Source organism: Liolophura sinensis, chromosome 3, assembly GCF_032854445.1.
Source record: "Liolophura sinensis isolate JHLJ2023 chromosome 3, CUHK_Ljap_v2, whole genome shotgun sequence".
Lineage (NCBI taxonomy): Eukaryota > Metazoa > Mollusca > Polyplacophora > Chitonida > Chitonidae > Liolophura > Liolophura sinensis.
Genome location: NC_088297.1, coordinates 23,360,372 through 23,372,756, shown reverse-complemented (window position 1 = coordinate 23,372,756; position 12,385 = coordinate 23,360,372). Strand labels below are relative to the sequence as shown.

At 39.7% G+C, this 12,385-nt stretch overlaps 2 protein-coding genes across 2 annotated transcripts in view; one reads left to right on the top strand and one right to left on the bottom strand.

Annotated features, from left to right (window-relative positions):
• Positions 1–4,368, bottom strand: part of LOC135464219 (platelet-activating factor acetylhydrolase 2, cytoplasmic-like) — a 39,563-nt gene extending 35,195 nt beyond the window's left edge. The window contains exon 1 of the mRNA XM_064741722.1: positions 4,009–4,368. Within this exon, the coding sequence (XP_064597792.1) occupies positions 4,009–4,194 (186 nt within the window). The 5' untranslated portion in view covers positions 4,195–4,368. The remainder of the gene's footprint in view (positions 1–4,008) is intronic.
• Positions 4,369–5,414: 1,046 nt separating this feature from the next.
• LOC135463478 (uncharacterized) lies at positions 5,415–8,134 on the top strand. Its single transcript, XM_064740736.1, has 2 exons — positions 5,415–6,818; positions 8,016–8,134. Exons 1-2 carry the CDS (start codon positions 5,444–5,446, stop codon positions 8,132–8,134), a joined length of 1,494 nt encoding a protein of 497 aa, XP_064596806.1. The 5' UTR covers positions 5,415–5,443.
• Positions 8,135–12,385: the final 4,251 nt, after the last annotated feature.

Genomic DNA, 12,385 nt, shown 5'->3' with positions numbered 1-12,385 from the left:
AGACATTTAAGCATCTATATGTTGGGGGGGGGGGGGGGGGGTCTAAATATAATACAGACTTACGTGTGCCAACATTTCAAATCAAACTGATTGCACATATACTTAAAAGGCACAGTATCAAAATTTTCATCTACATGTTGCCGTCTAGAGCCATCCGCTCATTTATCTCTATTATAGGAAACAGGTAGGTGCAAATCTACAGTTAGCCCCTTAGATCCAAAACAAATGTCTCGTTAAGTGGTTAACACAGACAATAGACGCCTTATTCACCCTGATTAAGTAGGCATACCATACTGAAAAACAAAGCTAACATGTGTATGTACCAGTGAGTGTTAATAAGATAACCCTGGGCATGATGCGTGGGTTTAACTGAAGAGGGAGGCTCTACAACAGGCTGGTTTATATGTACACAAGTCTGATCTGAACATTAAGGCGTTTCCTAGATTTACCAGGCGTCCGCAGTGAGACCAATTACCTATGACGACCTGCAAGCCAACATAACAAGTTTTGCAACACTCTTGTTTAATGATGTCATGACTATCACACCCTTTGGGTAAATAAGCCATATTCACCAGGTGTACAAGGTCACGATGACCTCTGCACTGTTGAGCTCTACGACTATAGCCTCAAAAATGTTTCACTTTTTCAAAGCTGTACATAGATGAAATTAAGCTAGGCTTTAGTCCATGATTAGTTTACTTATTGCCTAATTCTCAGCATTTTGTTAACCTCATAATAATAATAATCATCACCATCATCATCATGATAACAATAATAATAATCATCATCATCATGATGATAATCATCATCATCATCATGATAATAATAATAATAGTACTTTATTTTCTGAGGGAGATCAATTAATTACAAAAACCAATCTTTACATTTGAATGGTAAATGACTTAAAATTCCATCCATGCCTAAGTTGCTTTTTGAGTAAATCTGAGAGTCCCGTTGATGTTAGCAAGGTGTCCTGAACCTTCTTTGGAGTTTAACATTTATTCACCTGTATCAATGCACTTTTTCTGCTAAACTTAAGGTCATTTAGAAGGTAGGGTAGGGGAAAAATTTACATTCAAGAGCCAACAGTGAAATTTTTTGACATTCATTTGAGAAAAATATGGACCTATAAAGTGAGCAAAATTTTATGTTGTTTAATGTACAGGTGTACAATCCAAACAGTCTTTTGTTTTGTGCAAGTGGGGTCCGTAGTTATTTTCAAGAATTAATTAGCCTGTTTTTCACTGTTGACTTTACTATGTGTACTCCATACTGAAGACTATGTCATATACATGTATAGCAAAGCAAATGTCTATCATTTTTGTTGGTGAAGGCTTAAACCTGGGTGACCAGAAGTCAGCTGTCAAGGACGCCGACCTCGAACACAAACTGTGCAGTGTGCAATGATGCGTGACTTGCATACATGTACACCCTCTGTAAAGGCGGTTAAATGTCAAGCCCTTTTACAAATTAAAGTTTTGTACATTATTAATGGTGTTTTAACCTAGATAACGTCATTTCCACAACAAAAACGTCACAAGAAAAAGAAAATAAAAGATTTTCTGAAAGGTAATCACTGGCGTACAAAATGTTGATTTCAGATAAGACAGATGAATTATTTTTCTAATTTTTTATGTGGATCTAGCACAATTTCAAGTTTCGCCTCAACTGAAGAATACATATGCTACCTGTACAGCTCTAATAAACACAGAACTGTCACACTGGTACATTTGGTACTTTAATTAAAGCATGGAAATGAAGACTATCCAAAGAAGCTTCAAAAGTCCACTGATTTTCCTCAAGGACCTCAAGAACCACAAGGATAGCACAAGGAAACCACAAAGATAGCACAAGGAAACCACAAGGATAGCACAAGGAAGCCACAAGGATAGCACAAGGAAAGCACAAGGATAGCACAAGGAAACCACAAGGATAGCACAAGGTTAGCACAAGGAAACCACAATGATAGCACAAGGAAACCACAAGGATAGCACAAGGAAACCCCAAAGATAGCACAAGGAAACTGCAAGGATAGCACAACGATAGCACAAGTATAACACAAGGAAACCACAAGTATAACACAAGGAAACCACAAGGATAGCAAAAGGATATCTAGATGCCACAAGGGCAGCCCCAAACAGCAAAAAAGTCTATGACAGAGCTTATTACTGCTCTGCCCTTGCAGTAATTCATCACTCTTCCATCCTTATTCAGCATGTCAAAGGATCAAAATATTATTATTGGATGAAACAAATTATTATGGCTAATCGATGATATTATCAGCGAATGTTATAATTATATTATCAAAACATCACTGTATAAATGAGTTATTATGGCTCAAAGCAATATTTCAGCCATATTGTTGCGATAATACTGAACCTATATGAATACAATAGAGTATGATGCTTAACAACAGCCATAAATATAGACGAGTCTAAAACAGTATATCAGAGCGCTTATGTGGACAGTCCCAGTGCAATGACCGTTGGTTGAAGAATATTTGGATACACCATACTCATGGCTGCTCAACTACAGTCAGAAACCAGCCCATCTGCCTAAACGGTGAGAAATAGGTTGCGGCCCGAATGATCACTTCACCTATCTCTTGTCAAATCCACCTTTTAACACCTCCCCTTTCAATCACCACACAACATTTTGCAATGACTACCCAATAAAGTATTGTTTCATAAAGGTACAGAATTGGATATACGATCAAAATTTGTGTGGCGAATGGAAGGGGAAATGCTACGATGTGGATTTGACCAGCTAGAGGTAAGTGGAGTGGTTATTCAGGCCGCTACCTTTTCCCCACCGTTGGGACAACATTGCTGATTTCTAACCGTAGGTTGAGTACCCATGAATATGGCATGTCCAAATATTTCTTAGCCAACAGATAGTGTACTTCGATTATTCTGTGTACTGTTTTTTTGTTGTCAAAGCTGCTCTGAGCCAATCATCAGCACACTCTTTAGTCATGTGACTAAAGAAGTAGAAGTGAAAACAACTTGAATTTAACCCACATGAGATAGGCATTGAAGATGATTTTAGTACAAAGCAATGAAAAAATGAGTTTTCAGATAAGAAATTCTCTCTGGAAAAAGCAATTGGAATGTGTCTAGCCATCAAAAATGATAGTTTCAGAGTCCTTTTGTACTTCAAACTTCAGGAATCAGCAAAATTCCACATTTCATCCATTTAGCTCCATGTTATTTTATCACCCCATGCTCCATGTGAGGAACCCAGGTGTTCAAAACTATGAACTATGGCTAGAAGCAACATTTAAGCCATATTGTGGGGATATGACTGAGCTTATGTGTATACAGTAGGTTACGAAGTTAAACAGCATTTCTGTGTACCGTTTTTACTTTTACAATTATATATTTAATGACAAGTCAAAAGCTTTAGTTCCTAGTAGAAATTACACCAGCTTGGCTCACCCGTTCTTTTTTTTTTTTTAAATTTAACATTTTCAAAAAACTGAACTGTGTAATTACGCAGCTTTATATTTGTGTATATATATACTGACATGTGCGTGTTGGACTAGTAATGACTTGAGCAGTTGAGTACAGTCAGTAGGCCGGTATACAGAGGAACTGGGCTCCATGGGGGGAGCAGGGAGGGTGAGGATGCCGTGACTTGGCAGACTGCCTCTCATAAGTTTATTGACCCCACCGTACGTCCCCTGGGGGCCATCATTACCTGGCTTAGTACAGGTGTTGTAGAAGTCACAGATTAGGTATAGACCTATGGATCTTTCTCCTCAACGCTTTTGCTTTCGCGCCGGATAATAAAGGCCATCGTGCCAGAGGCACATGTTGTGAAAGTTTGGGGAGGAGGGGGAGGGGTAAGAGGAGATGTTTCACGGTCGAATTAACGTTTGGAAAAACGGCGTCTTCACGTAGACCTATACAAGCCCACCGCATTTCCCAGTAGTACATGCACCTAGACCAAATTACGCATATCTTCCTCCAATTAGGCCTAGACAACAAAAGAGGCAAATGAACTTACCATAATGTCGGCCTTTTCAGCTGGATAGTACAGCCGTATGAAGCAGCCCGCCTGGCCCGGGTCGCTCATGACGTCCACTATTCCCACGGTATGTTCCCCTGTCCCCGGTGGAGTGTGGCGCGGTAGTTTCCCCTCCGAACTTGCCCCTCGCTCCCTCAGGCTGCCGCCCCGCCGTAATCGTTCCATACTTGTCGCGGTTTGCTAGCCAGACTTATGGATCTCTCCTAACAAAACAGATAATTCTTTAACTATGCGCAGTGTCTCCGAGGGGGTACAAATGTATACTAGAGCCGCTGGCAGTCTAAAACTGTGGTGCAATCGCTTTCACCCCCACAATATAACACGACTGCGCTCCGTGATTTCCTCCTAACCCAGCTCAGCTGGTAATGTCAGTCTCATCGCACGAGGCGTTTCCACAATAAACCCGCGGCCCGCACGCCGATTGGTCGCTTTCCGCGACCTTCGACCTCTAACACAGGTCACGTGGGTCATATGAGAGCACTCCAGTGCAGCAGTTGTTTTCTTTGCCACGCACTGAGGGCTAAGTTTCGAAATCTCATCCACCAAACCGATTAGTTCCAAAGACTTCACAAGGCGTTCCAGAATAGCTACAGAACTGTGTAGAAAAGCCAGAAATATCTGGGCTTAATAAGCTTGCGCGCACGTGTCTTTATTTATTTATTTGTTTGATTGGTGTTTTACGCCAGCCACCGTTATGGTGGAAGGAAACGGGGCAGATCCCGGGGTGAAGTTCAGCATGTGTATGGATTCACATTGCAAATTTTCAACCTCTTAAGCACTTTCATTCAGTGGAAATTATGCAGATATTAATTGTGAACATGGTGCTAAAAATGACATGTTGGTGTCAATAAAAAGCAAGATTTTCAAAACTGTGCAAGTTATTTCTATACACCTCATAGTTCTCTGAGAACGTCCCAACATATTGGTTGCAGAGGTGGTTGAAAGGCTGAAAAATTAATCTACAGTGTACCGTAAATTGCGGTGACTTCGGACAACGTGGTGAATTCGGACAGTGAACCAATAAAAGTAGGCCTATAGAATAGTATCGTTATTGTTGCAACTTACACTGTGTATATTTTTTGCACTTCGAGCACCCCATATATGCGTTGGTACTTTTCCATAGACCATCGGTATCTGTTATACATACGTTTAGTGTTCCAAGGTAGGTGTGCAAAATCGGTCTCCATTCAAACTTTTGTAAACTTTCTCTCGATATCTTTAACCACAAAACTTAACCTTGTATCAGGCGATTTTTTATAAAGTCATTTTATTGAAGTATCCAATATAACAACTATATTAAGCAAGCGCAATAATTCTTTCCGTTAAAGGGAAATAATATCACCCTCTCTTGTTTTCTTTGGCGGTTAGGGGTGTATTCCGACAACTTTTGGGGTGGATTCGGACACACACAAACATGTCAAGGAAATATAAGAAAGTGGTTGGTGGTCGTGCCATGTATACATCTCTTCCCGACAAGCTCGAAAAGGCTGTTAAAGCTGTAAAAGACGGCAAATTGTCTGTTAGAAAAGCTGCAGCTCGATATAATGTTAAACGCTCTACTCTCCAAGATCATGTAAGCGGACGTCATCTTGGTAAGCAGGGAGGTCAACCAGCTTTGTCTCTTGAAGAGGAAAATTTACTCACTGACCGCCTAATACTGTGTGGTAAATGGGGGTTTCCACTAACTTTAATGGATCTGAGACTTTTTGTTAAATCCTGCCTAGATCGGCGTGGCAAAACAGTGAGGGCATTCAGGAACAATATACCTGGGCCTGAGTGGGCTAAAGGATTTATGAAAAGGCACCAGAAGCAACTTTCGGAAAGAAATTCACAAAATATAAAATTGGCCAGAGCAGAAATTGGCGAAGAAGTTTTAACTACCTACTTTAACAACCTGGAGAAAGAAACCCAAGATGTTCCGCCCAGTCACATTGTAAACTACGATGAGACAAATTTGACCGACGACCCAGGCCGAAAGAAAATTGTTGTGAAAAGAGGTAGCAGATACCCTGAAAGAGTTCAAAATTTTTCAAAATCCGCTACCTCTCTCATGATTGCTGCAGTGGCGGACGGTACAGTTCTCCCGTACTACGTTGTATACAGATCCAAGAATCTTTATGACACCTGGACAACTGGAGGTCCGGAACGATGTCGTTTCAATCGCAGTCTAAGTGGTTGGTTTGACCAAGTTGGCTTCGAAGACTGGTTTTCCAATGTCATTCTTCCTTACATGAGGCGCTTGAACGGCAGGAAAGTATTGATTGGTGACAATCTTAGCAGTCATTTGTCGCCGTATGTAATTGAAAAGCGCCAAGAACATGACATAGCGTTTGTGTTTCTTCCCCCAAATTCAACCCATCTTACTCAGCCCTTGGATGTGGCATTTTTTAGACCAATGAAAATATTTTGGCGCCAAATATTGGACAAGTGGAAAATCAGCGGCGAAGGACGACGATGCACTTCCATTCCAAAAGATGTATTCCCACGGCTACTTCATGAACTTTCAGAGAAATTATCTACCACTCAGAGCGAAAATGTAAAATCTGGGTTTAAAAAGTGCGGCATTGTCCCTCACGACTCAACCCCTGTTCTTGATAGGATTCCCAGGGAAACCGAGAAAACTCCTGAAGGAGCAGGAGGCCATGGAGTGGATGGCACATTAATAGCGTTGTTGAAAGACATGCGTGGTGCAGATTGTCAACAGCCAAAGAAACGAGCAAAGCGTCTTCGTGTTAAGCCGGGAAAAAGTGTTTCTTCAGAGGATTTATCACACAATGATGATGACAACGGTGAAACTAGTGACTCCGAGGAAACAAGTTCAGGAGAAGAGGAATCTACAGAAGCGTCGTCTGAGAGCACAGAAGGTGAAGATTCCGATAAAGGGGTTAGCAGCCATTGCGATAATATAGAAACAGAAGGTGTCCAGGGAACCTCGTCATCGTCAAATGCTCAGCGAAGCAGTGGAAGGACTGGACTAACTGGCGTGGTTAACGTGAAGTCAATTAAGGAGTTACATGTAGATCAGTGGGTATTAGTGCGGCTTGGGGATCGTGTGAAGAAACTGTTCATCGGAAGGATCGACACCGTGTATTATTCAGATGGGGATCTTGAGGTTTCTTTTCTAAGAAGAAAAGGTCTGCAGACAAATGTATTTGTTCATCCCAAAGAAGAAGACTGTGCATTAGTGGATTTCGACCAAATAGTTGGAGCACTTAATCAACCACAAACACTGTGAAGAGGTCTGCTCAAATTTGCGGTTGACGCCAGTGAATGGATCCCATAGTCAACAAAAGGAATTCTAGAGACGTTCTGTTCCGTATTTGAACTGTGTGTCGCAAAACTTTTGTTTTTAAACTGTAAAATTATGCTCCCAAATGGTGTAAACGTGATTGCAGTTTCTAAAATTTGTTTCATTGTTAAGCAAAACACGTGCATTTATAACTTTTCAAACACCCTGAGATATTTAAGTTAAAATTTGTATTTTTTAAAAACCCAATTAAAGTCCGAAACCAACCCTTTGGTTCGCTTATCTCGTTTATGCGTTCATGTAAAGTAAATGTCGGAAGTCACCACCTCCTGTGGGGGGAATTCGGATAACTTTCAAACAAAAAAAATCGCAGACTCTTATACATTTAAGACTTGTACTAATGCTGGCTGAACCCATATATTAAATGCAAACTGATAAGAAGAAAAAGTCCTTATTATATCAAATATTCTGAAGCACAGAAAGAAAAGACTAAAAAAATCGCCCGAATTCACCCCAGCTTACGGTACATGGTTCCAGTACATTTTCCTATAGGATTTTATAAGGGTTATAGTTGCATGTAACGTAATACTCATGTGTACATGTACAAATGAATGTAGGTCCAGTATACTTGTGGACATTTACCGTCGAGGAACCTACTTAATGTTTTGCTTATAAAATTATTGATTGATTTATTGATTGAAGGTTCTATGCAATAGTCAGGTTTTTGTTTCACTTTTAGGCCTATATGTGCTGCATAGTGGTCAGTTTTATGGGTGGAGCCGGAAACCCGATGCCAGTGGGTTAACCCAACAGCCTTTTGGTAATTTACTGGGGAACTTGTTCACCAGTGACGTATAGCCTGTACATGATGAGGCTTGCACGCCGTGTATTGTGTGCTTTTATATAGTACACGACTCCAAGTTCCAATCGATCAGGCAAGACAAATGGTGTTCAGAGAACGTAAAACTCCATCGCAAAAGGTATACGTGAGTCGTGGACTGTTAATTGTCTTCAATGCGACGGGGGTGGGGAGTGGAGGGCGACAAATTGGCCTACCTGTGGATGTGATATGAATTAAGCATTTATCTCTCATACACCAAGCTTGCATAGCCGCAGTCGTATATAACCTATTGTACTGTAGGCCTATTTTATCATACAGAGCTTCACATAAAGTGCTCGTGTCCTGCTAAATTGCATACCAATGTGGCCTTCCGCTGCTAAAGTTGTCAACGTGCACCAGTACAGATGTACTATAGACAAGGTGAGATGTACAGTTCTTTTTTCTTTTTTACTACACAATACTAAAGTTGACAACATCGTGTCAGAAAAATATTCCGCAGAAACTCGTAAAAAGCACAAATCTCAGTCGTAAAGCTGTCAACGTACCAGCACATGTGTACTACAGACTAAATGATAAGTTCTGTTCTTTTTCCTTTTTTAACTACACAATACTAACATCGTGTCAGAAAAAATATTCCGCCGAAACCCGTAAAAGGCACAAACCGAAGTCATTGAAAAGAATAATGATAAATAAGTAGGTTGTCTCAGACCACATATTTTATAATGGGTCTTTTATTTTCATTTATTGTATGAATCATTGCTTCATATTTCTGAAAATAAGATGCCATGAGCTGAATGGATATAGTACTGATTGATTCAGGCTGATTTACAACAAAACACAAATACATAAATACATAAAGTCATGACAAACTGTGTGTAATTGCGGATGAAATAAAACTGGCATGAAAAACTGCACCAAACCATTGTGTTTGACAGCGCCCATTTTCTGGCCGCCGTCGTATAAGTGAAATATTCTTGAGTACGACGTAAAACACCAATGAAATAAATAAATAAATAAATAAAATTATATTTTTGTTTTACTTTAGTCCTTAATTTTACTAGTTTTGTGCGGTTTAAATCACACCTTTTTCAGTACACTAAACACATCAAAAATACATCCGCTTGTATAGATATTGTCGACACCTTTACTAAATCTCCTCTTCCGTCCGCCTCTGAGAAGTCCAGTCTCTCTATATCTCCCAACATATCTCCCTAATCTGTGATCACCGCCATCAAATCCCACCCCCACTCCCTCACCATACAAACCACCCACCACCGTCACCAAGCTCGCCGCTTGAACTATAGGCCTACCATGGCGTGCACGCGCGATATAACCCATCATCAGTGATATGCATTAGCCCGGCACAAGCCATGCATGATGTATTAAGGGAGTTTAACAACCGTCATATGTGTCATACAATATAGATACTTCCATATCCTCGTACAATCCCTTAACGACATCGTAAGTAATATTTAGGCTATGATCTAGAATGCAGGATTGTCTGATCTTCCTATTATTAGACGAAACGTGATACAGTTCTCCGTATTGTAAATAGCCTATATGCAGTTGATGTGCGTGCTCTGGTGTTATTTTGCCCGCCGATACCCTCTTGCAATGGAAAAACTCCACTGAAATGCACGACATCGTGAGTTCGACTCCAGCTTTCGTCGTTTTGTCTGGTCTTCGGTTTGCGCATATACGACTCGCTTTCTGTATACGACCCTTCCACACAGCTTAGTGTAAACGTGGATTAGCATGATAAGTTTGATGTAATATGTTTTTATGTCCACTGTATAGTGCATACAAAATGTAAGCTCTTCAGCCTTTTCGGATGTTTGCAAAGTGTTTATTCAAGCATATTCCTAAAAAAATTATTATGTGTAGACAGATAGCATTGTAATTTTTGTAAAGCCCTGAAATTGACCAACCCAACCAACGTAGTTTTGTGTTCAAAATCGAATTATAAAGGTCCAGAAATCTGACTGAAAGTTTGTCTTTCATATGTGAAAAGGTCGGAGAAATAGGTTACCTGAAGGCTATATATATGCATAAGCAGTACAAGCTTTCTATAGCAGCGAGAGCAACGGTATTTGGGGCGAGGGGATCCAACTGGCAAAAAAACAACAACCATTTTCATAGACCCTGAACAAATCTCCCGTGTGGAAAGTTACAGCCGAACTTGCATTTCAAGGCATGGGTTTGAATACTTTAAAGGGCTTTTTTTCTCTCATTTTCTTTTCAGTTTTCAAATCGACAGCACTTAGAGTGATTTAATTTTTTTGTTTGTTTGTTTGTTTGTTTTAAAACTGTCTGTGTACTACTTGTTCTTATTTTGGATGTTATTCTTATGTGGACAGATATCTGTTTTCTGGTTCCAGCAAATTCTCTCCACTTTGATACTTTGAGGTGATACAAAGGTTGCATATGTTGGAAGTTTCATTAAAACATTGTAATACAGTAATGTAACCATTTGATCGATTTAGTCGCACAAATTCATGTATCATCGTTATGTGCGCAAAAGTTGTCTCCCCTGTATACGCCCACATGAATGTAGTTTTTTTTTTTTTTTTTTTTTTTTTTGATTTGTGTTTTACGCCGTACTCAAAACTATTTCACTTATATGACGGCGGCCAGCATTATGGTGGGTGGAAGCCGGGCACAGCCCACGACCATCAGCAGGTTGCTGCCAGACCTTCCCACTTACGGCCGGAGAGGAAGCCAGCATGAGCTGGACTTGAACTCACAGCGACCGCATTGGTGAGAGGCTCCTGGGTCATTACGCTGCGCTAGCGCGCTAACCGACACATGAATGTAGTTAATATCTTAGGACAGTTCTTTATTATAGTTCGCTTTGTACATCCATCCATCCAAGTGGCGAGGAGGTCTGTTATAACATTTACATGTACCTTCTCTTTTAGAGTCGTCCCCATTATGAAACTGGACAATTTAACGTGTGTTAGTGGCGATAAAACCCGTTATATATTGGGTTATCTTTGATAACATTTTCTGGACTGCAAGGACATCTTTAACTGATCTCACTAGAAAATTAGTTTGGTTATTGTTTTTATTTGCATCTAAGTGTTTAAAGGAGAAGAAAATTTAAATATCATTCAAATACCATTGAAAAGAGTATGCATTTCCTCGCAGGAGCATGCCATAAAAAATTCTAATATCTACCTCATATGATAAATTATAAATAAAGTCAGCGTCAAAATCCGTTGTGGGCGACTCTATTTTGCCTAAGAACTATTCGTGAAGTCTTCTGTGTTTTATAAATTGAAAGAATATAAAATTATGAAGTAATTTATCCTTATACAGACAACCGAAGACCATGCGTAAAAAAAACTTATATATATATTTTTGGAGATTTTATTTAGGAGTGTTGAAAGGCATTCAAATATGTGAATACCATGGTGGGCTTTATGAGCCATATTGACCGTATCTATAGAAACTCTGTGAGTACGGCGTAAAACACCAATCAAACAAATAAATAAATAAATGTAGAAACTCTGACGTCACATCACCTTTTTTCCTGATATTCACCAGAAGGAACGAATTTTTGGGAACATTATTTCGGTAATCTTTTACTCATGAGGTAAAAAGGTTGTCCCAACATTCAGCGTCATGATACTGAGTTGGAAAAACTTCCTGTGACGTCAGAGTTCCTAACCTCTGATAGTGCGATCCATAAACACCGCCTTAGAATTCATATCTTTGAACGCCTTTAACTCTTATCACAAAATCCTAAAAAAATTAAATGCATGTATATATTTATGCATAGTTTTAAGTGTCTGTGTAGTGATGCCTTCTTCCCTTTTCAGAGGTCTTTTCCTTCAAGATAAAGGCACAACTAGAACAATGTATACATACCCCAATTCTTCTAATTTTAGGGCAGCTATTACTAGTGCTGAAGAAAGAATATTAAATTTTCCCCCAGCTTTTTGTAAAAGAAAAGATATGAGTATGTTGTTCATTAGATAGCCTAACCAGGCGAGAAAAAAGAAAAAAATCGGCGAGAGCTTGAATCGAACCCTCGAACTCGCTGGTCAAAAGCCTTATATTCCCTCCGAGGAAACGATTGAATCATTTGAGCCAGCGAGGGCCAGAGCAGAATATACATGAGTTAGAAACGGTATATTTATGCTAAACCAAAAAGTTTAAGGCATGTAAAGACATGCAGATGCTGTATTTTATAGTAACATATAAGCCTTTCAAAAGCAGTCCATATATCTTCGGTATGTTTTGGTATAGTATAGGGCAGTGGGCAC